Genomic DNA, 25278 nt, shown 5'->3' with positions numbered 1-25278 from the left:
AACTGTCAAGATCCTTATTGTTCTTCCAAAGCACAGTAAGTAGTGAAGAGCTTAGGCTGTTTCCAGAGACTAATTGCACACAACATGTAACAGATCTACAGATTTTCTAGCCAGAGAAATGCAACCAAACTTGACCCCATTGCTATTTGAATGCTGGATGTTTGTGAGCTTTACCAGGTTATATGTGTATTTGACCAGTCAAATTGTTATGTCTAAAAATCATAAATGTTAACATTTCCTGATTTCTGCCAGATGAGAGTTGTGTTTGCAAGTCCAAAAAAAGTGAGAAATCTTTGAACACAGCAGGAAATCCATTCACTCAATTCTGTTTTGGCACATAGTGCAGACAAATCTTGATGACTGCTGGAAAAAAGCATTCTTCTATAGCTGACAATCTGTTTCTGGATGGATAGGTGGTTTACAAGTCTTGATCTAAGCTTGCATAAGGGCAAGAATAAGTATGTAAACAGTATGAGTGATTCGTGTGACTGATTTGTTACTAATGAAATGCTTAATTGTCACCATCGTATCTGATCCAACAGATGCTGGATGCTGCCAGTAATTATCATTGTTATATAGCATTGGTAGATATTTAGTGTAAAAGACAGTAATCCACTGGAAGTTTTTAGTCTTATTTTGTATAATGAAAGCAACATTTATTTAATGAAGACAATTAACTTCAATTGAAGAGACATATGCTCATCCGTCATCTGACAGGAGATAATGTAGAGATTTCTAAGAAGGAGGCCTTTCAGGAGCAGGCTGCAACTGCTGGGATAGCTAATCCTTCCTTGGTTGCATGAAGAAGGAGTGTGACCAGTAGTGCATGTATGATTTTTTTCTGGTAGCAGCATGTTCCTCCAGCACATTTCATCTTAACAGAACATGGACAGACTGGCGATTCTGTGTAGGCATGGTAGTATGTACAATCATATGGCAGATGTACAACTCTCCCATGCAACCAGACTAGGGTCATCTCCATCTTTGGGAAAAGCTAAGACCCCACTGAGTTACTTAGTATGTGTTGATTCCCCTTTAAATGAGTTAAAGTTAGATATGCTGTCATATTTGTGGCTCACAGCACACATGAATAAATTATGGGCATTTGCCAAGATGTAATTTCTAGCTGAATGCCTTTTAAAAAGGGGATCTACCATTGGAGAAGCAGAAAGTGAGTACCTCAGAAAGTGTATGCTCTAGCAATAGAGGAGACCTTGCTCCCAGGCTAGATGAAGGGTGCTTCTACTAGCCTGAATGAAGGCAGAGATTTTTTTAGTGATGCCCTATTCTTTCCCGCCTATTCTTTCCTCTTCACCAAAATTTTAATGATATCAGCAGGAAAGGTACTCTGCTTACCTAAGAGCTCCTAGATAGTATATTCCATTGCTGTTATTTACATTTACTAAACAAAAATTGGTGTTTAAATTGTGACAATGCTTTGTCAAACTCCACTTGCTTCAGTGTCTGTGGCCAGGAAGATGAAATATTGCAATAACTGTTGAAAGTTTAGGAGAAAACCTTGCCTATAAGACATTCAAATACATTGCTATTAGGGTCCGTAGCTGTACCAAAAATAAAAAAAACCCGAGGATTTGATTAGTGAAGTTTAAGTAATCCATTGTTTTTTCCTTGTATTTTTTCATACTGCAAAATTTGAAGGTAATCTGAATTTTAGAATGTCATTCTCCTGAGTGGATTGCTTCTTTTCCTCCCTGCTCATAACAGTTTTAACTTCCTTCAGGAAGGATGTTTGTATCCAGATTTGTGAAATGTGCCTTGTAGTACAGCAAGTTGTTAAACAATGAAGCTAACACTGGATTTCTTTGAGTCCTACATCCCCTACATCCAGTCACACAACAGTAACCTCAGATTTCCTAATAGTTCTGTTTATTGCAGTGCACCCAGGTATTCCTCCAGTGCTCGGAGTGCTCTTTTGCAGTACTTTTGCTCCCTTCCCGTATTACTTAAGTTCCTTGTCTTCATTCCCCTTTCCTGTCCTTGCTGCTCCCGCCACCCCTACCAGCTACCCATGTCTTTTCCCTCTGTTCTGATAGGAGTTGGCAAATTAAGTGTCTAGTTTGCAGCCTTGGACTCTGATTGCCAAGTTCATGAGTTCATCTGGACTGAGCAGACAGTGGAGGAAACTCAAGTAAGGGCTGACCTCTCTTTGCCATGTGTGTGTGTGTCAGGGGTTGGTGGTGGTAGATGCCACCAATTAACTACATGGCTCCTGTTTCTTATTAAAGGTGCACAAATTTAGTATCTCAGTTTTAAATCGGGTAGGAAGTAGCCAAAGAACTCAAAGGCTGACTTCATGCAATTCACTTACATTAGGAAGGAGGCTCTCAGGATGATGCAGGAAGGAAAAAAGTTTTCCCCAACCTGTCTAGTCTGCCATAGGGAAGATATCCCCCATTAATTTTAACAGATTTGGGTTTATATGGGTGTAGTAGATAGACTGCTGTAGATGTAGTTCAGTGAATTTATAATGACAGAAGGCTGGTCTTTGCTACTTGTGTGTTTATGGAAGCCCTTCTTGTTGCCTTAAGCTTTGGGAATCACTAAATGGCTTTAGTATTTTCCATTTTGCATTTTTAATTTATCATATGAAGCAACATTAAGCTTTTGAATTGTAGTTAGCTCTCTTTTTCTTTCTGTTTCTCCATTTTATGCATAAAAAATCTGACAAGGGAAAAGTACAACCAGCACTTGGGTCAGAAGATTAACGACATCTAGAAGGAAGAAATAGTTACAGGAAGGCCAGAAGAAAAGAATGTGCTTGTTAAGGAAGAAACTAATAAAGAAGGGACCTTTTGGAACTGCAAAAGCAGAAACTTATCTACTGGCTGCGTGCAGCAATGTTTGTGGAAAGTAGTGAGGGGAGCTCTATTTAGAATGCACAGCAATATATAAAGGCTTGCTGCTATTTTTAGAAGGCACAGGAATATATAAGGGCTTGCTTGCTAATAAAACGTTTGAGCTTGGCTTCCAATCATATTGATTGTCTGTGGTCTTGTCTCCTGTGACCTGCATGGGAATTTGTCCCCACAAATCATAGCAAATCATCAGCCTTGTTAATGACATTTCTTGATAAGGAGACCAGGAATTCTCCGAGAGTAAGTATTTGCACTCTACCATGTTATGCTCTAATAGCTTTCTAAGGGCCACGCTGTGAAAGAACTATGCTTGAAGCAGAATAAACAGATGTGCTTTAACACTTTTTGAAAGTTGAATGCCTTCAGGGAAGACGTACCAATGGCAATTGATAAACATAGTATTCACTCTGTTTCTATGAAATAACCTGATTAAATCTGCAATATCAAAATCAAAGTTTGGAACTTCTATATTCTCTGCCTTTTCATCTTTCAGATGTGCTTTTCCTACAAAACTGGAAAAGCATAAATTACTTACAGAGAATGCAAAGCCTCAACGTTCATATTTTTTTGGTAAAACAACTATTCCTAAGCTTTGCCCACTACTTGCTATGCTGAAAGTGTCTTCTGGGTAATGAGAGGTATTATTTTTACCATGAAACTTCCATCAGGTTGCAACAAAAAGAGCAAACACAGTCTTTGGGTTTGTAAACACAAAAAAGCAAAGAATAGACAACATTACTGTCCTATAGAATTAGATACTGAGTCTGTTTTTTCTGTATATGTTTAAAAATAATACCTGAGACATAAGCTACCAAGGTCACCTCAAGTCTAGAAAATATGTCTTGAGAAAAGTTAAAGAGTGCAACTTATAGAGTATTTAGGCAGATTTTTTTTTAAGCTATTCAGTATATTTGGATGGTTAATGAACAACTGTTTATAAATTTTTAATACTAAATTTTTGATGAAAGATTGGACCTCTGCCAAAAAATCTGCTTCACTCAAAAGCAACTTTTTATCATGTTTTTGAAATGCCCAAATTATTTATATATCACTTGAATTTTTCAATCTACAACTGACACATTTCTCTGCTTGATCACATTGCAGTTAGGGACTTGATGTATCCCAGTGATGAAGCCTGAGGCCTTCCTTCTGCAGCACCACACAAAAGACCTCTCCGCTCTGTCCTGCCACCAAGGTGCCAAGGGATGTCTTGCCTCTTAGGCAGCGCCTGTCCGGAGGCTGGGCATTGACCTTTTGTTGGGCATCTGCACAAAACTCCCTCAATGCTTGTTATGGTTCCTTGATACTTACCATTGACATATTTTTCTCTCACCCTGATTTTTTACTTAACACTGTAGCATTACAATTTTACTCTGCAGCCTGCCATTAGATAGAGCAAATGTAATTTGCATGCAGCATGCTGAGAGCTACTTAAATGACAGCTCCTTTTTAGATATTCTGTCTGTGTCTGACCGTTCAGAGGATTTAAAGAGCAGAATTTCTGAGAAAAACAGCTCAGGATTATTATTTTTTTTAAAGCTGCCTTTTATTCTTGTAATTACTAATGCAATTACCACCTTTGAGACATGCTCATGGTCCTGGCGGACTCACAAATCCTTGGGTCAGAATTCAGTTCTAGCCCACAAAAGATAATGTACTCATCTCACATCTCTGATCTCGTCAGTGCTGCAACTTTAACATGGACAAGCTGAAGAGGTGTGGCTGGCAAAGTGATGGATAAAGATGCAGATTGTCTAGAGGTGAGTTTTTTAATGTAAAAGTTCAGTTATTTAAAATGGGAAGACACTCATGATCCCAGGCTGACGCTGTCCCTTTAATAAAATGGCTTGGTCTCCCACTCAGCCCTGGCGAAGTGCCTGACTATCTTCATTTAAACTTTGGCCGGCTAAACAGCAGTAATGGACCATAAAGGAGCTAGATGCAAGGTAGAGCCATCTACAAGTGGATAGGCTATTTATTTATAGATTGCTTCATTTTTGTAAACAAAACGTATTTTCCAGTATGATCTACTGGACATATCTTCTACACTGACAGCTTATTCAATCCACAATTTGCTTTCTGAATGCCTTCGAAGGGAAGAGAATTTCCTTTCTATTGTTAGAGGACTGCACTGATGGTTTCTATATAGGTAACTGCTTGATGAACTTGAAAGAGGATTTGGGAAGGATATTTAAATTTAGTATATTATCTTTGTTATTAATAATACTTAAAATGAATTATTGTAAATTACAGGCATTTTTTGTAAATCGGTTTTAATGGAGTTTAGTTTTCTCTGGAAACATGTTGAATTGCTGACATAAATGTAATATATATTTTATTAGTGTATATTGTCATTAGAATATTGTCTTTATAGAAATATTGCACACATTCTGTTACAGCCGTGTAACATTAATAATACATTCATGTATTGAATTTCATTACTAAGCTGTTGTTTTTTAGAAGAATAAGTTGTTCATACTGATGTTGCAGACCTAGGTAATATATCTGCATCCCAAAACACCCAGACCTTTGTTTATTCTTAAAAATTAGGGATTTCTAGAAACAAAGTATATTCTATGTTTCTAATATTTCTGCTAATTTGATATAATTAGCTTAATAGCGAAGTATGTTAATAGCAATATGCATTAGTAACAATTTGTTTTACCCTTCTTTGTTAGATGTTCAGATGAAAGCTAAAGATAACACTGGCTTTTTTTAAGAATGAAAAGGGATTGCTGTGTTTGCTCTATCCATATTTCTTCTCTAATAAAACAGGTTCCAATATACATATGAGCTAAGCTGGGATTGTACTGGCCGCAATGCTGAAATCACCTACCCAGTGACTTTTTATAACTGTTTTTTATATGTTGTCTCTAGAATTGGGCTTCCCACAAATGTTTATTCTGTATGTAAAGTATCTGTATTTGTTTATTTGCATCTACTAATTAAATATTCACAGGTGGTTTTCTACTTTTAACAGCAAGGAAGAGTTGTCTAATTTGGGATCAAAGTCACTATGTGGAAAAAACACTTTTTCTTTTGCTTTTTACTTCTGTCTGTGACAACAAACCAGATAGTATATGGGCAAAACAGAAAGAAAGGAAAGAATTCTTATTCTCTTGTGCAAAAAGATGAAGGTAAACCCATTTTCTTAAAATTTCTGATTGACCATATTGTATGTCTCTGCATATTTCAGGATAATTAGCTAATAATTGACAACTTATACATGCATTTTAAAAATGTGATTTATTTTGATTATCAGGCCTGGAGAATACTGTGGTGACATTTACTTTATCATGGACTCCAGTTTGATTGATTTTCATTGACACGCATATCTCTTTTAAGATAAATGACAAGAAGCCTAATTTTTAATTTGAAATTGCACATATTACAAAATCAACTAAAATGCTAAAACAATCCCATCAAGACTGTAATTTGAAAGTTTATGTCTGGAGACTGTATTTAATAATACTGGTATGAACTAAAATAACTTATAAATAATAATAATATGTAATAAATAATAAATAATAAATGTATTAAATAATTTAATAAATAAAATAATAATAAATAAATAATGATTTAGTTACTTGACTTTAGTAGAATTTCTTGGCATTTACAGTGAAATTTATCCTTAGAATTTTTACTGGGAAGGCAGAATAATCCTTGGGGAAATTATTTGAGGACTGGCATTGTTGCAGAGAATTATCTGAAATATGTTGTGCAGGTGTGCCCATCATTCACAGATTTAACTTTCTTGTCCCATTACAGGTGGTATGTGTCTTGTTGATATAGTCTTTATCTTGGACAGTTCAGAAAGTGCCAAAAATCAGTTGTTTGAAATACAGAAGAATTTTGTTCAAAACTTAACTGACAGCATTTTCCAGATGAAGCCAGTTAAGTCCCAGAAGTATAATGTCAAACTAGCAAGTATGCAGTTCAGCAGCACAGTCAGCATTGATCATCCCTTTACAGCCTGGAAAAATGTACAGAATTTTAAAGACAAAACCAAGTCTCTGGGCTTTATTGGCCACGGCACCTACTCCTATTATGCAATTTCCAATGCCACTCAGCTGTTTAAAACTGAAGGTCGTAAGAGAAGTTCAAAAGTGGCTTTTTTGATGACTGATGGTGTGGATCACCCAAACAGCCCTAATGTCCAGGGTATAGCCACAGCAGCTAGGAGTCTTGGAATACATTTTTTTACCATTGGCCTTTCTAAGAAAAATGTCCAAGAAGAAAAATTGCGCATGATATCTGGTGATTCATCCTCTAAACATGTCTTATGCCTGGATGATCAGAACCTGATAGCTGATGTAGCATTGGAACTGGTAAGTAATGCTGATGTTAATTTTGTCATCCACCTATCCGTGGCAGATTTCATTTAACTTTGATAGGTAAGTCCTGAAGGCAGTGCAGAGGTTTGCAGGTGAACCAGGGCTGGAGCTGGCCTCAGGCTTGAAAGTTCAGGAAGGTTGTAATGATCATGTGGGACATCTGCAAGACCTGGGCTCCAGCATTGATAGCAGAGAAGGCCAGTAACTATGGTCTTAAGAATTAACTTCAAGAAAGTCTGCTGATGCCGATACAATTCTTTTAATTGACTCGAGTGAGATCAGGTTTCCAAAGTACTGTAAATCTACCACTGTAGTTATTAATTAAGGGCACTTAGCTCTCTGCCCTTCTAGCACAGCATAAGGCACACATAAGGAAAGGTAGGGAATACTAAACTAATTTCTTAGTTTAAAGTAGACAAAAGTGTTGCTGTGAGGGGTATGTCAGCTGGACTTGACATTTCTCGCTTCTGAGCAATAATGTGCAAAGTGTTGGGGCAGTCTAGGAAGCATTTGGGGTTTAAAATCCTAGAAAATATTTTTAAGTAAGAGAAGACATTGCAAATAATAAATTAAGACAATTTGGAGGAAAATAATTATTAGAAAATACAATAGCTTTAATTAGGGAGTAGTCCATGCAGAATTTATGTAATATTTTTGTAGTCTTTTAGAGGTTGTAAAAAACTAATTTTGAAAATTTAAAATCAGAAATGGAAACTTGCTAGTTGATATGTCTAAAAATAAATGATTATGTTGTGCAACTAAGCACGTGTCTAGAAATCTCACAGATATGGTAAGTGAAAGGCATTTCTGAAATAGTTTATGTTGTTACAAGTCTATATTTTGTACCTGTGAAGGTATGTATTTACAAAAGAAATTTCTTCCCTGAGATCTCACAGAATGGTGCTGTCATGAGGAATGTTTTTGTGGTACATGTCTGCTACATGAGAAGTCAGGACAGAGGGAACTTCTTCCTGCCAGCTGCTGTCTGGGGATTTGTGTGCCTGGACAGTAGTAGCTTAGCTGCACTGATCACTGATGGAGGGACAGGGTATTTTCCAGTATATGGGGTGTGTCTCTGAGCATATGATAATACTTTAGAAGGTAACTTGTTCTCATGTATAAGGCTGATAAAATCACTGAGTCCTTCCCCTATATATTATGTTATTAAGACCTTCCATAGTAAGGCCTTTCATTAGGAAGTCTTTTCATATTCCCCTTGTTAGCATTGTTCCTTGATATTGTCATTTGTTTTCTGATCATTATGGGTCACATGAAGCGACCCCCTATTCCTACCAGAGAACCCTTTTTTATACGAGTAGTTCCACAGATTGATTCTTACTACTGTGAGGAAGGGATGAAGGATGAAGGTATTCACATTCTTTACCATTCACCTTGGAAATTCTGTGAACTAGAGAAGAAAAATGGTTAAATTAGTACTCTGTTAAATTAAATCTATATGAAAGTAATATTTTCCTTTTCTTTTCAGGAAGCCTTGCTTCAGAAGCAGGTAGGTTTTTTGAGTTTTGTGTGTTTTCATTACTCTTATTGATACTAGGTCTCCTGATGTCTGCTTCTTCTGTAATGCAACAATACTCCAGGACTAATCAATCTTCCTTCCCTGAGTAAAGCTTCCGATCATGGTTGCTTTTATTTTAACTTTTATGTATTTCTTCCATCCCTTCTCCTGAGAAATCTACAACTTCTGTTTGTTAGTGAGTAGTATGAACAGTAAGACATAAAGAACTCTTCCTACCAGAGTGACATAGGACTAGTACAACACGTGCAAGTTCATTAGTGGTCTCATTAGAAAACAACAGCAATGTCAAAATTGTCCAAAAATTATGTAAGATTTCACAGTACTATATACTATGTAAATTCTACCTTAAATGTTTGTAGTTACAGTAGTAACAGATTTATTTGTTTTTGTTATAAATAAATCAAGAAACTGATTTTGAGTGGGCTATACAGAAGTGTAATGTTGATTGAATAAGAAATGTATATATTAGAAAATAATTTATTTCCTGTTATTCCACTTTTATGTTCTCTGGTCTGTGGCTAGGCAAAACCAGAGTTTTTGCTTTAAAAATTGTATACATTTGAAATTTGAAATTGAAATTGAAATAGTACATTTGAGAATTGTTCTCCTTAATGTTTCTATTAAACTTTCAGTGTATGCAGAAGAACCGTGGGTGTGAAAAGGGAGTAAAAGGAGACAAAGGTGATTCTGTAAGTATGCATTCATTTGAAAAGCCTCAAGAATTTTAATTTTAATCATTGAGATCAATGTTGCACAGTATTTTAATTGGTTATTATGTCTGTAAAAAGCAAGACATTAGCTGTGCATGTACTGCAGAAAGAAGTGATGTATCACAGCATATCACTGTTATAAGAAAAAATCTATTCATAATCACATACTATCTTAGAAATATATTATTGGGTAATAAAACACTGTGGATAAATAGGTACATGATTTTGAAGCCCAAACCAAAAAGTTGTTCTTGAATCTTGCAACAGGGAAAGAAAGGTTCATTAGACAAAGATTTACTTCCACTAGCAGCTTCTGTTTGTGTAAGAGAGAAAGGTTCAAAAGATTGAGGGTGATGGCATATATGAAGAAAGGTCTAAAACTGCCTCCAACATTCTCTTTTCTCTTGTGACACTTCAACACATAAATGATTCTTGGCTCTGGTAAAGAGAGAGAAGTGGGAGTTCAGACAGAGTGTGTTCTCTCTGATCTCTTTTGTATCTTTACTAGCTCTCCCAGAGACAACCAAGGTACATATGAGGTTTTTGCCTTTCTCCCTAGACACTAAGCAACTGGTCAACCAGTGTGTAGCAGGTTATGACAGCAGGGCCTATCATCCAGTCCCTGGGCTCTGGATAATATGTATCTGGAACTAAAACCCTTATTTCCAGTTTAAAATTTAAGATCCAAGAATTTTAAGTTATTTTATCCAAAATTGTTATATGTAACCTATTATATATGTATTTTTTATATATACACCAAGCTTTCTAGTCCCCACCTTCATGATCCTCCTAACAGGAATAATGGTGTAGTAATTTTTTTATTTTGAGGCTGCTGCATATTGACACTAAGCTGTTCTGTGCATAGGGCTTTTTAAGCAACGATCAGATAGTGGTGGGTATCTCTGAAAAATGGGGAGGAGGAACTATGTATGTTTTTTGTGACACCTTCCTGGTTAGATTTTCAAATGATCTGTAGAAAATGTATTTATCATTGAATATCGACAAAAGCATCACAGACACCTTATAATACCAGATTTTTTTTAGCTAAGTGAAAGTAGTGTCACGCATGCCATACCTGAATCAGTGTGGATTTCTACCTAAGCTTATTCCAAAAAGATTTTGGCCTGCCCCCAACACACAGTCTTAGAGAAACTGGAGAATTTTATCCTCACAATGGTAATGATATTTTCCCTGCTTTGTTTCAGGGCAGTGCTGGTAACAGAGGGGAAAAAGGTGAGCCAGGACCTAAAGGAAACAAGGTAAAGTGAATTTAAAAAAATAAAGCAAATTTCTATCTAGTTTTATTCAAATCATAGAAGTGAAGATAGCAAAGGAAAAGTATGTTAAAATATGATTTAAAGGATGGATTTTTGCTATGAGAGGTTTATAGTTAACTGCTTCAGAAGTGAGAGAGAAAAATTGGAAACTAAACTGCTACCAAGTTAACACTGCCTATCATTCCAGGTTTTCTCTGACAGCAGAGGTCTCTGAATCTAGCTGAAGGCTAAGTTCCACAGAGCTTTCTAGAAGTACACAAATCTCTTGAGCAGAGTGACTTGCTCTGATGACTAAGATTTCAGTCATCTAATAACATTGGTTGAATTTTTTATGTTAATGTTCAGGAATTGTGTGTCCTTGATCGTGGGAGGAAGAAGTGTGGATGTTTGTAAATAGGAAAAGCAACTTCTGTTCCTTAAACAGTGCTCTTGGTTTTAGTGTAATAGTGATAAATAAAAGAGCAATACATACTTTAGTTGTATTCCTTTGCTTCCAATAGGGTGATGCTCAAAAAGGAGATCATGGAGAAAAAGGTGAAGAGGTATGTGACTACTGCAGTGCTAACACGTATTTAGCCTTTTCAGATTATCTTCCAGATCCTCATTCATGTTTTAGTTCCACTGAACTGAAAATGTGTTTTCCATTTTTTCACACATCTACCTTATTCAATTATTTAGAGCACCTAAAGTAAGTTCTGGTTTAGAGAAGCATCTATACTGAGAGAAGCAGTCTAACCATGTGCTTAAGTATAGATATGTGATGCTACTGACAAAAGGAACTTTTGAAGCTATGTGATTTGTATTGACTTGCATTAGACTTATCCCAAAGATAGAATTGAAGATGTCATCACTGAAAACATCTAGATAGTCCTCCGGTGGCTTCTGACATCTGATATTTCTCAGCTTGTATTCTTGTTGATTTATAGTAGAAAGATCAACACTACTCCATGCATAAGATCGATTAAGTTTAAAAGTCCCATTTAAATGGTAGTGTATATCTGCTAAGAGGCTGGCAAACTGAGTAGCATATTTACAGCTAATGTTATAAGGAAAAAATACACATCTAAATTTGCGGAGAATTATATGTTAAATTATTCCAGAGAGATACTTTATTGTTGTGAATAGTTAAACTTCTGAAACATAACTCTACCGGGTTTTTTTTCCCTACTTATATTAGCAGTAGGTTATGCCTTTTCTTTCTCTTTCATGATTTTTTCCTTTTTTTTTTTTTTTTTTTTTTTTTACATTTTTGAATAGGGAGCTCCTGGCTACAAGGGAGACAAGGTAAGATTTTTATAGAATAGAAATAGCCTGAAAATAGATTGGGACTTGCTGACACTGTATGTGAAAGAATGGAAAGAGCCTGTCTTGTCTTTTTGTCATGAGAGTTCCTAATGCAATCCCTAGAAGTAAATTCATCATTTATGTAAATGCTTGCAGACTGGCTTGTTGAATTAAAAAAAAATACAATCAGAAAATGTAATCTAAATATGAAAAGAAAAATGTCAAAGACCAGAAATAAAGCCGCTGGAAGGAAAAAGAAAGCTGAGGGTTGAATAAGAGGTTAAATAGAAAGAATGTGAAATTGTTTACTACAAACACAAATAGATATGACAATTATTAGTCTTTAAAAAACTTACTACAAGGAAGTTTACCTTTAAGCTAATTATAACTTGCAAGGGCTAATGCTTGATCAAAAAAAATCTCAAGATAGGCTCTCCAAGAAGCTAAAAAAATTATACACTCAATGATTTACAAGATTCTAGAGCTGGAATTTAAATTGCAAAGTGGACCATCATAGCCAGAACAGAAACAGAGATAATCCCATTTTGGTTTTGCTTGGTTTGGACACTTATTCCCTGCAAGGATTGTTAATAAAAGCAGTGCCTCTCTGAATCTTTGTATTCATTAGAAAAATGTTTCAGTCAATTTTATGGAAACATTTCATGGAAATGGGGAAAGTAGATTTATATGTCTGCTTTTCATATGTCTATTGATATGTTAAATTATCAGTGGAACACATTAGTAATTCTCATTCCATTTGTACAATTTCACAATTGTTATTCAGGAAAATCTCACACATCACAGTAATGAAATCAGAATATGGAGAGGATCTCTGGAGGCAGCACAGTGTGGTGGAAAAATACAACAAAACTTATTAGATATTAAATGTATTATCCTCTTACGATGTAGGTTGGAAATTTTATAGACGTTCTCAGAGAGGAAAAGTATCTAACCTGAGTAGAGCAGACCATATCTTCTACAGACCATATCTAATGATGCCACTCTTTGTTCCTCAGAATCTACTCAACCTCTTGCACTAACTGCTTGAACAGTCTGTAATGCATGTAGTGTAATCAGAACATCTTGATTAGCTGTCAACCTTTTGATTTCTTATAAAGGGCGAAAGAGGAGAATGTGGATCCCCAGGAATAAAAGGGGAAAGAGTAAGTATACTTTTTATTTGAATGGTTTCACATTGATGAAGGTGCTAGAAAACCATGTAACATATTAATAAGCATAACTTGTAAAGATTATTGTAAATTTGGAACATATTATAATTCCTTGGTAGCAGAGATACATTCATAGTAGAAATATGATTCACAGAAACTGAACGCACAGTTCACCATATTCTTTTTTTCCATTTTGCAGAAAAAATGTAGTCACTTACATAAAACAAATGCTGTCCTGACCAATATCAAGCCCTGCTTACAAAGGATGTGTTACGGGGTTAACCAGATTTTTTTCCTTAAAACGTTAAATTTAATTGAAGTGTATAAAGTTATATTACAATAGAATCAGGTTCTTATACAACATGAACAACTTTCAGGTCTAGCAGCCCACCTGTGCTGATACGCATTCACACTTCTGTCTAGTCCTCCTCTTCTTGTAACCTGAAGTGCAGAAGTGATAGAAGTCAGTATAGATTTTTACCTGGTTTTTACTCTCTGAAAGATGAAAGGATAATGTACTCCTGAGTGAGATAATCATGTATCTTGAGTTCATGTAAGCAGGTTTGTATAAGTACTACAAACCACTGGTTTATAGTTAGAGTTGTTAAGTACTACCAATTAGATTGCAATCGTTCATTCTATTAAAGCACATTTCTTCAGTTTTAACATCCATATTATGCTTACCTTTATCAAAGACCAACTTGAAAAGTTTATGTTTCCTGGAACCTGTTATTTAATGATGAATTTCAGGTAGGAATTAGGAAATATTCAAAGCAGCAGTATTTGTTGCAAAGAAAAAAGGGCATTATACTGTAATAAAAATCCAAAGGCTGAGTATGTCCTATGAGATGCTGGGGTTCAAAATGGCAGCAAGTGAGTCATAAAGGGCTGAAATATCAGTAAAAGAGGAGGAAGAGTTGCATCTCTCAGAGGACTAAAGAAAGTTCATAACTTCTTTGTCCAGGCAATATGTGAGAAAGAGCACGATGTTATGTGAAATGTCCACTAAGATAAAAGGAAGCTGTTTGGAAGCTGGCAAAGAACATAATCAAAGCAGCCAAGAAATCTGGATGTAGAAAAAAATATGCCAGGGCTGTGAGAAATTTGCTTGTTTCATTTCTGTTGAGGACAGTGATGAAAAAAAAGTTTGACATCTGCAGAGGATCAGAGATTATAATGGATTATGTACTTCAAGAATTTAGTGAACAAATGAATATTAGTCACTTCCAGAATTCCCAGCTTCACATTTACAAATGCAGAAGATAGGACAAAATTATTGTTGTGTTTTGGTTGTTGTTTTTTAAGTAGTCCATGGTGGACAAAATAATCAGAAACAGAACATACATGGCTAAATGTAAATTCAGTGTTCTGAGGTGGATCTTTAACTGCAGTGATGGGTGTTGAAGCATAATTGGCAGTAGTGTTGTCTGATATGAAAAAGTTCCATTTTTCCCCTGCCACTTTCTATATAATATTAGAACAAATATATCATTAATTCTAATATATTAGAAATATTATATATATTGTGACTAACCTACAGTGGCGGTAACTGGTAAGAACTCATTAAATGGACAAATGACAGCTAATGGATTAAAAAAATACATAATTTTACTTTTTCTGGATGCATTTTTTAATAGTTTTTGTGAACTATTAGTGTGATTCTGCCATGCTAGTGATCAGCAGTTTGAGCTAGTGAGACAAAGTTACCTGAAATTATTCTGGTATAGGCACTGCAGCATTTTTTTAAGAATTCTGTATCAAATATACTTCTAGAAATTTAATTTAAAGACCTGTAGCAAATAAAAACTATTTAATCAAATAGCTAAGATGTTAAGTAGCCATCCACCCAAATATTGAGGATGGAATGTAACTGGCAATTACTGAATACAGAATGAGAACAGCAGTACTCTGGAGAGAGAATAAACTCCCTAGAAAATGCTTGAACAGAGATAGGAGTCATTCCATGTACTCTGCAGTTTTCAATACTTTAAAGCAGATAATTGCAATTTCCTATTAATCTGATAATTGCATCTTATTTTTTCTCAGGGTTTGGAAGGTCCTTTTGGCCCTAGGGGACCTCGGGGATCTCAGGTAAGGGAACTAAAAGCCACCTAATAAAAAGAAAACACATTATATTCTGTAAGCTTCTTCTACATACAACCTGTCAACTCTGTGGAGAGCAACATGTTTGGTGCATGAGGCACCAAGACAGTGGAGTCTGGCAAATCTTTCTCTTTTCAAATAAAAAAATCTTGGCTGCTGCTGCTGTTTCTTAAAGCTACTCACAGGTGTATGGCCCACTTGTGGTCTCCAACTGCAGAGTTCTTCTCTAAGAGAAATTACCATGGGAACTACAACCCGCTTAATGACTAAAAGGAAGATAGCATGCAATGAGCTTGAGAATGATTTATCTTATGTATTTATATTAGCAGATTATATTATGTATTTCTATTAGCACACCCTGCCTTGAGCACATTGCCAGTTTAGTGCTGGGACATTTGTCCATCTCACATCATGATCATCATTTTTTCCTCAGGAAAAATAGCTTATAAAAATATGACTTTTCAAAGTCTCTTTTGGAAATGCTTTTCAAGTACTAAGAGATTTTAAAGAAATATTTTGTTTCTTTGTATTTTGTAGAGAATAAAGTAGAGTTTGTTTCTTTTGAAACAAAAAAACCTGCAAGATTCCTTTTAGTAAATAGTACTCAATTAAAATGCATAAACCAAGGAGTAAGGCCATTTAACTGTGAGTTTGGGCACAATACAGCACTTGGGACACCACCGTACTCTTATGAGACAGTTATTTCCTAGTTTGTAAAGTTATGATTTGAGCATAATTTGGAACACTAACTATATTAATTTCATTCACTGTTTTTGCCCCAATATTTGATTTGTGGTTGTATAACTGTTAGTTGTGTAATTGCATTTTTGCATGCTTTGTGCAAAAGCTGCAAAAAGAAAGGAGAGCATAATGAATATTTTTTTTCTGATTGGAAATCCATGGAAGATACAAAATCACAGATATTCCAAAATTTTCATATCTGTTTTATGAGCCAAAATACAATATTTTGGAGGATTTACTATAGCTATTAATGATGGTAGCTGAAAGGGGTTTTGTTTCTTTTTGGATAGTCATGTGTTTCCTGTAGTTTATCATATTTAATAAAGGGAATGAACACAGTCTGAGCACATTTTTGTGTCAGCGATTAAACAGATACATTTAGATTTGGTTCATTTTGCATCTTTTTATACACATGAAGTTATCCAAAAGTGACCCAGCATTTTTTCTACAATAAACTGTAATTTTGTGGTGTTATTCTTTTGATAGGTCATGATTTTTTTTCTCCAGTCAAAAAAACCTCATTTTGATTATCAGCTCTGTTAGTGGTAGTTGCAAGAATGTTGACCAGTCTGACCCAACTGGGCAGCCCAGGAGATGGCAGTGGGATGTTCACTAACTCAAAAGTCAGTGAACTGTAGGGTTCTTCATAATTATCAGACCTACTTTTTTCTAGCTATTGTACCAGCCACTGAAGGGACCTCCTCAATGTCATTACTCCAGACAGAGTACCTTACCTGCTCTGTCTCTTCCAAAGAGCCATTAATTATTTCCTTGTGTGAGGGGACACATTGGTTGTATTAACATCAGGAAATTAAAATTCATCTCAGCTCATCATCAGAGAGAGATTTAGGGGAAGTGATTTCTTACAGAGCTAAATAGACTGTGACAGCTTAGTTTATTTGCTTGAGCAGAAGAGAGAATATGAAAATATTCCAAAGTCAGGAGCAGGAGGAGAAAGGAATGGAAAATTTCAGATAAAACATATGCAATCTCAGTAGTGAGATATCCTTTCTGCCAGCATCAGTTATTGAATATTAACAATATTCAATGTAGTGGTCACTTTGCAGGATATGACGCAGAAAAATTTCCTTTAGAGTTTAGCATTGTGCTACATTTTACTGTACCTTGTTCAGGTCAAATTAAAAAAAACTTTACATGCATCTTCAAAGGCAACTCATTCTATACTTTGCCTTTTGTGTAGGGTATCAGTGGGCCTCCAGGTGAGCCAGGCCCAAAAGGCATTCAAGGAAACAAGGTAAGATGTAGTTGTATATGTGTAGATGTTATTTGTATAGGGAGAGAGGATTCAGAAACCCTGTGTAAAATCTTTATACTCTACTATCCTTTTTCCTCAGTGTTTTTTTGTTAGTGGTGTCCTTTGCACAGCAATAATGTACACCACTTGCGTGGTGCACCACAGTGGTGTCACGTTATGAAGGCTTTGTATCATCGGCACATACAGCCAGTTCTCCATCTGGGCCTCCGAGAGCATTTTGTAGGGCCACAATAGGGTGCTACCAAGGACCTGCCTAGAGCCACAGCACTTAGGTTGGAATTTAAATCACCTGAATATGTGTCTTGGCTTCTGCCATCACTTGAGAAGTTTGTTCTGAAATATTTTCTACTAAAATGCCTTGCGTTTAAAGATTTTAAGTAATTCTAGATGGTGGTTATAAAATCTTTAGATCGAGTATTTAAAGTAATTTTTAATTGCTTGTATACTGTCAAAACTCAAGATAACTTTGAAATTGGTGGAGGTGTAAGATTTGATGACAATTAATGCCTTAGTTGTATTTAAAATAGAACATTTAGAGTTAATGACTACAGCTTGTCAAGCAAAATCAGTTGGATAAACTATTGGATAAAGTTGAATAAAGTATCTGATTAATTTAGGCAGTCTTCTGATTTGCAAACATTTGGGAAATTGCTTTACATGAATACAGTTGTCTCACCCATGGGACAGCTATTAACATCATTGTTCGGTACAGGAAGATCTTTCATGTATCAGTTTGAAAATGTAGGGTCTAATGACAAAGACTTTCTACCACAGGATTATTGATAGCCTCATTAATAAAATGCTATATCTGAGTTATACAAGGCAACTAAATTCACATAAAGCAATTTGCCAAAGATGCAGTATTTAAACACTAATGTTTTGTTTCTTAGGCAACAATTTCATTTGAAGATTCACAGAAATAAATTTAGATATGAGAAATGTTTATGGTAAAAAGTGTGGAATACTGGCATCCATCATGATTTTCCTCTTCCTCACAAATGCTTTTTCATACTTCTTATTTCTTCATCTTCTCAACAAAATACATTAGGAAAGCTGCTACAAAATATTTCAGAAGTGGGGAAAGAAAGAGGATGGTGGGTCTGAAAGAAACTATTCATACATGTGGTGGAAAAGTCATGCATCTCTAACCTCAGTGCAGCAAATGACAGCAATTTTTTTATCTGTCATTTCACACTGATGACTCCAAGATAGTACTACCAGATACTTTTATTATACACTAAACCATATTTGTTGAATGTTGTTTGTCCTCCTGTCAGTCTCTTCACACACTTTCATGTCTGTAAAATACATGCAGGTCTCTCTAGAATTCATCTACCTGGATATAATATTTATGGTCTCTTGTTATACTTTAGCTGCAGATTTTCAGTATGAATAAGAAAGTTCCCTCTCTCCTCAGCTTCCAACTCTGCAAACTGCTGTTTAAAGTCTATAGTCGAGATTTTTCCAGGCTCAGACATCTATCATCATAAAAATATTGCCAGACAAGTTTAATTAATACACTTAGGTAATTAGACTTAAAGAGTATAGCAGAAACATATGTATGTATAGAGGTTATCTCTTGTCCATACCTAGAGCCAAAGCTAACCTTTGGCATTTTGGAGCTTATTTGAGATGAGTGAAAAATTTTCTAATGATCAGTACAGATAATCAGTGGTTGTTTACAGCTTCATAAACACCCATTCAGATAGTAAAGGTCAAGGCCTTTTTTGGTTCAGACTTTCCAATATCTTTTGTCCTTACAGAAGGATTATTCAATTGCTCTTTTAAAATTAGTTTTCATGACACATAATACAATATCTCTGAAAAGTGGCAGTTATAAATAACTGCCTTGGATAAAATAAATAAGTCTATTCTTAGTGCAGTTCCTTATACCCGTGGCCTTTCCATGCTAATACTTTCTGCTTTTTGAGCCGAACCAGTGACTTCACCCCAGTTTAGCAGAGCTAAAGGCAGTTGCGTGGCATTAGTATCAATGTGACATTACACAGAACATGGCTGCTGAACACTTTTATTCATTGTTAGTGTGCCATGTTGAGATTTGAAAGAGGAGATTCAATTCCTCAAAATATAAACCCCAGATCAAGCTCAGACTACAGATGTTTTGGGTCTCACTGTGAAGTCTACAGTTCACTCGTATATCTGGCCAGCTCAGTGCATCCCACACGTTTGTAAGGCAGTGCTGTACCCGCTCTCTCGCTTTGCAGTGCCAGGCGGCAGACACAGCCAGGGACAGTGTCATCTGTGTGCTCTCTGGATGCTGCTGGCTCTGGCAGCCACCAGCAGGAGAAGGTTGGTGGAATTGCAACTTCAGCTCATTCAGTTTGACTTGTCTGAAGCACAGTAGCATGGAGTCCAGAAACATTGTCCAAGAAATTACTTAAAAGAACTTTTCATACCTTACTTCTTCTGTTGTTCATATGCATTTTCTTATTCTCTCTTAATCTGCTGGCTAATCTATCAGCATGAAGTCTTACTGGCTGCACAATACTCTGCTTCAATCCCTTTTTGTGATATTGCCTTATCATATTGCCAGTAATGAGTGGAATCTCTCTCAAAGTCCCACTGCCTGCATTGACCAGCTTTCCAGTGACTACAACAGGAACTCAGCCAACCTCTTTCCTTGTAGACACCTAAGTTTAGGAGTGATCACATGGCACTGAATCACATCCTTAACTGCTTAAAGTCTTTCTGATGCACTTTGCAATCAGTCCTTATCTTTAGTAATCTCTTTAATACACAAGCAAACTTTAAAAAAAGTTTTCTCTATTTGCATTTCTGCAAAGTTCTGCAAATAGTTTTATTACCGTATATACAAACCCTCTCCATAAAGAGGCTGAGGCATTTAAAATGACAAATTTGAACTCCACTTCTATAAAAATACAAATACATGTTAACTCATCTTATATTATTATTCATTACCTGACTGAATATATTTCCATTTAACCAAATGCTGAACGTTCATGTTAACAGTAAACCTACAACACAGTATAAAACGTAATAACTTTAAGAAGAAAACATTAGAGTAACAGGACATTTCACTCAAACACGGAAGTTGGGAACTGGCTATTTTCACTGTGTATCTCCTGTCTTCTGAAGCAGTCATCTTGGTCCTGTTCCCTAAGCATGTCCTGAGCAAAGGACCAAGATTATTCTGTTTTCTGTTTTACTGACTTTCTATTGCCTATTGGAATTGTTTCAATAGAAAGATATTAAATACTGTTCACAGCTGTGCTTTATATTTTCTTAGACATTTGCTTTACTTTAAGGCATTCTTCAGCTTCACTAGCCACCACATATTATCTGCATTGTAACATAAACCAAAAACTTGAATCAAAGTGTACCATATACCTCATTCATAAAACTTGTAAAGAAAATTTCAAAAACTCCATAGGAAAAAAATTTGTAGTTACTTTAAGTTATCACACACAATTAATTAACTGAATTTGCAGAACATCAATTTATAACCCTGGGTCTAAGGTAAAGACACTCAACTCTTGACGAACTGCAGCTTATAGAAGCAAGGAGCTCAGATTTTGTGTTCCTTGTCTCACTAAGAATGCAGATATGACCCACAATTCAGTTTTGCTGGTGATGCAACCATTTCCAAAAACCCAGAAGACACTATCTCACTTAGAGAAAGACTATAAGTACCAGAAGCAGAAAGCTGGCAGAGAAAAGCCATGCCACTCTTGTTTCTGCTCCAGTAGTATCTCATATTCCTGCCTAGATAGCCAGGAATTGTCTAGATGGATGGTTAATAGGTGGTTTGGGGATTAAATCAGTTGTGGTTGCTTTTGCTTGGTTTGCTTCTGAAAGTTTACACTGAAATTATTGCAGGAAGCCATAGGCTTTCAAAAGGGGACACAGGATATAAAGTCAGTATTCTCTATTAATAGAAACAAAAAGTTTTACTTGCTCTGTAAATATAATATATTCTATCATAAGCAGTAGTGTCCAGAAACATTATCCAGTGAGAATCACGTCTCTCTTCCAACATTCCTAGTAACCTGTTTTCTGTCATTTTCATACTTAGGTTCTACATATCTCTTAACTGCATTGGTTAATGCAGTAAAATAGCATCCTAAGTGGCTACTGCATTTACTGTTGTTGGATTTATTTGTTACAACATACATTATGTGGTTATGTTCTCATTAGAAGATGGCTTTGCCCTTCAATAGCAATAAAAAACAGGAAAAATACAAGTATTCTTACACAGAAGGACTCCATGCATCTTGGTTTCCTCTCTAGAAAGGAAAAGGAATCACCATGATTTTTCTAGAAAACAGAGTTCTAAGAATTAATATAATGCCCTTTATTTCTGTCTAGCAAACTTCTCAGCCCTAAGGTTCTTTTGCTTACATTTTTGCAAAGCTAAAGTACCTCATTGGGGTCAACAATGCAAAATGTGCAGATCGACTTTTTCCTAGTATTCTTGGTGTTAGATAAAAAGTGAATTTTCAACATGCATATCTCTATTAATTTATTCAAAATAGTAGGCATTATTCTGTCTGTTTTCATTAATTTATTAAAAAATGCTTAACTAATACTTATTTTTTAAAAACCCGCAACAAATTCTAAACAATAGCACCAGTAAGGTTCCATAAGTGTTTGTATTCAAGGTAATTTTGTAAATGTGTTTATTAGTGAGGGACATAATATGACTATTCACAAATTTCAGTTGATAATTTACAAACAGAATGATATGGTTACAGATTATAAAATTAGGGCATAAAATCAGAAAGTGGGCATGACCTGTGTTCCACTCATAAAGAAGTGATGAACAAGGGGTAGGTATGGTAATCATTTCACAAGTGACACTGGGTTTGCTTGTTTAAACTCCTAGACCAGCTACTAGAAATCAAGTACACATTTCTGGAAACTGTGATATATCCATGGAAAGACTAAAAGCAACACATTCTTTAAAGCCACTGCTATAGTAAGAGCCTCTCTGGAAAATTTTATATGCATAGTAAGTTTCTGAACTAGAGTCTAAAGTTGTGTGAACAGACATGTATTCAAAATTTTAAGGAAACAGTTAAGTTTGAATGTGGGTATTCAAAGCAGTTGTTCCCATAAAAACATCTTCCAATAATCCTGAAAATCCATCATTGCATATTTCCCTGAAAATGTGTCCCAGAATGAACTGCTAAGGGATGCTGCTTATTCTCTGATGACTTACTTACAAATTCTTTCCTTACTTATGTGGCAAGTTACATCTTTCCCAGGAGACTGAAAAATCCAATTTCCCGATAAAGAAATGTAGTTACTAGGTACCTCAACTAACTTAGAAATACAAAATATCAATAATATCTGTTAAAATATCTAGATGTACTTGCATTGTTGTTGCCAATGTTTATTTTAAAGATAAAATAATTATATTTGAAAGGTTACTTTTTACTATAGTTTATCATTATTACATTATAGACTGAAATACAGAGTATGTTCATTATAGTATGTATGTGCTTTCTTAAAAGTAAATAAACTATATTGGCACTAACTGGTACTCCTCATAACATAACAAACTATTTTGGGGGAGGGGTAGACTGTTAAAAATGTTACAAGCTTAAAATGGTACAGTTTGTAAAAATATTAAGATCAGATCAAGTGTAATTTTCCTTCCCATTGCTCTGCCTGATACTAGATGCCTCCTGAAGGAAAATCCCAATAGGGAGAGAAAAAAGAATTTGAGCAGAGTGTTAGACAAAGAAAATAATTACAAAGAAGCTACTTTGAAAAGAAGTCTTTTCCTTCTACTTGTAGAGATAATGCTATTATTGCCAGCACTTCATGGTTTTCATAAATTCCATATTACCTGTAGCACCAAGACCATAGAAGATAAAGGCCAGGCTTACTAACAGCCATATGAAGTTTGAAATATACAGTCTTTAAAATAGATTGAATAGTTTAAATTTCCAAGTTTTGCATGTTGTCTAGTAGAAGGTGGTGTTTCTTTCTCCATTAATATTCAGGCATCTTCAGCTATCAGTGAGAAAGCATTCAACATAATGATGTTTTCATACAACCCTACATACTTTTTATCATAAAGGCTGTTTATGCTGCCTACACCAGTACCTACTAGTACAGCTGCTGCAAGGCAGATTACATGATACCAGTCATTGGAAAGAAAACCGTGATGTTTTTATCATGGTTAAAAAAGAGCTTTTGGAAAAACAGTCACTTCAGTAGGACTCCCATGTGCATTCAAGGCAGCACATATATTAGCATAGCTCTATCATGTGGGTGAACTTGCGAAGGAGCAAATGATTCGTGGTGGGAAGCATCCCTGAGAGTTACTGTCCTTGGGAAGTTCTGTCAGGGGCTGTCAGAAATAGATATGAAACACAATGTCCGTTTGGACGACAGGACAAAAAATTTGGAAGACACTTTCCAAACACAACAAAGGGGTTTGGTTTATTGTTTCAGCTGAGAGATGAGCCTGTATTTATCAAATGTCATTTTTCAGAATGGAACAAGTTCCTACACCATTTCAGAGGTTTAGTTTTGACAAATGGAGCCAACATGCTTAGTGGCGTTTGCTGTGCCCAGAGTAGCCTACTTACACATAGTGGTGCTGCATGCAGCTGAATTATTATTATTATTTTAATCTGATAGATTTTTTTTTAATATATTTTCAACTTTGCATATCTTTTGCATTCATTCTGTGGGGCATGCTAATATATTATGGCACATCAGAGATCCCAGGCTGCCTTCCCCATGAAAGAAATGTGGACTGTGGATTTGAACAGCTAATATTTAGCATACTGCCTGGACTTACAGCAGCCTGTCTATTTCTGTCTCACTGAGGCATCACTTCCTTGAAGAGGAGATGTCCATCCCTAACTAGACTGTCTCGAGGCCCTGAAGCTGCATGGAGCTGTATCTGTTAATGTTGCTTGTCATGTGGGGACCTACTGAAATAAGAGTTGGTGATGAGATAAGGGAGCCTGTAGACTGAAAGGCAAAGCTTCTTGGGCACCAGGCTGGTGTTTGCTTAACGTTCTTCCAAAAGCCATGCTTTGTGCATCTTGACGAGCTTTGCAAGAAGCACAACTGCGGGTAAAAGTGTCAGAAGTATCATTGTCCTTGAGGGAATGTCTATGCATGGAAATTTTCTTGCAAAACTTTCTACTGAAACCTTAATACAAGTTTTACTTGTATAGCTCCCATAGGGATGATTTTGCCCTGGAAGCAGAGCATACCATGGGGCTGGGTGTGTGTAACTACAACACTGTGGTTTTGCTGATACTATTCTGACAGTGCACTTCTACATACTGATGCACAATTAGAAGCTCAACTTCCATTGATACTTAGATGCTTGTGACCTGTTGGCATGAATAAAATTCAGTAGCCTAAATTACTACTATTGGAAATGAAATGGAGGCTTCTAGGACATTAAAACCTTTCTGAATACATTGATTTTAGTATATAATATTTTCTAAAGAAATAGTATGAAACATTTCCTTACATGTTTCCCCTACTTGTCTAAACAGAATCAGCCCACAAAGCCCTGAAATTCAGCTAACTGTTGGCTTAAAGGACAACAGTACTTAAACCAGAGAGTTTTTAAAGAGAACTAAAGAGGAGACAAGTATGGACTTTGGTTGTATTGTTCTTGGCCTTCCCTAAATTTCCTGCTGATGGGAAACACTTAATAAAAATTATTTTTGATCAGCTGACCTTAAAAGGACAGTTTGTTCAATGTCAAATTAATTCCATGGAGGAACTGGAAGTCTAGAAGATGGGCCATTTAAGGGATTTTTGTTGTTGTTTGATCAGTTTCAAAACAAACACAGGAGGAAAAACAGCTATATGCAAAAAGGGTCAATTTCTAATTGGTTTTATATCAATAAAAGTTGCATCATTTACAATAATCTGGATACACATCAACTGAGTTGTGACTCTGGTCCAAAGGCTTCATGAAAATATTATTAGGAAACCCAAAAAATAAGG

The 25278-nt window shown here is 35.7% G+C and overlaps 1 protein-coding gene across 4 annotated transcripts in view; it reads left to right on the top strand.

Moving 5' to 3' along the window:
- The first annotated feature begins 4458 nt into the window (after positions 1 to 4458).
- The window catches only part of COL28A1 (collagen type XXVIII alpha 1 chain), a 69371-nt gene continuing 48551 nt past the window's right edge, over positions 4459 to 25278 (top strand). Inside the window, exons 1-11 of one of the 4 annotated variants that reach the window (XM_074836317.1) lie at positions 4459 to 4636; positions 5857 to 6013; positions 6645 to 7204; positions 8697 to 8717; positions 9380 to 9436; positions 10663 to 10716; positions 11235 to 11276; positions 11992 to 12018; positions 13137 to 13181; positions 15234 to 15278; positions 17233 to 17286. In XM_074836317.1, coding sequence (XP_074692418.1) covers positions 5893 to 6013; positions 6645 to 7204; positions 8697 to 8717; positions 9380 to 9436; positions 10663 to 10716; positions 11235 to 11276; positions 11992 to 12018; positions 13137 to 13181; positions 15234 to 15278; positions 17233 to 17286 — 1026 coding nt within the window. In that variant the 5' untranslated portion in view covers positions 4459 to 4636; positions 5857 to 5892. Of the gene's footprint in view, positions 4637 to 4721; positions 4823 to 4901; positions 5026 to 5856; positions 6014 to 6644; positions 7205 to 8696; positions 8718 to 9379; positions 9437 to 10662; positions 10717 to 11234; positions 11277 to 11991; positions 12019 to 13136; positions 13182 to 15233; positions 15279 to 17232; positions 17287 to 25278 lie in introns of those variants that run through there. The other 3 variants (XM_074836299.1, XM_074836308.1, XM_074836324.1) reach the window with 3 other exon arrangements.

Source organism: Strix aluco, chromosome 1 (assembly GCF_031877795.1).
Source record: "Strix aluco isolate bStrAlu1 chromosome 1, bStrAlu1.hap1, whole genome shotgun sequence".
NCBI classification, from domain to species: Eukaryota; Metazoa; Chordata; class Aves; order Strigiformes; family Strigidae; genus Strix; species Strix aluco.
This window is presented reverse-complemented; position numbering and strand designations above follow the sequence as displayed.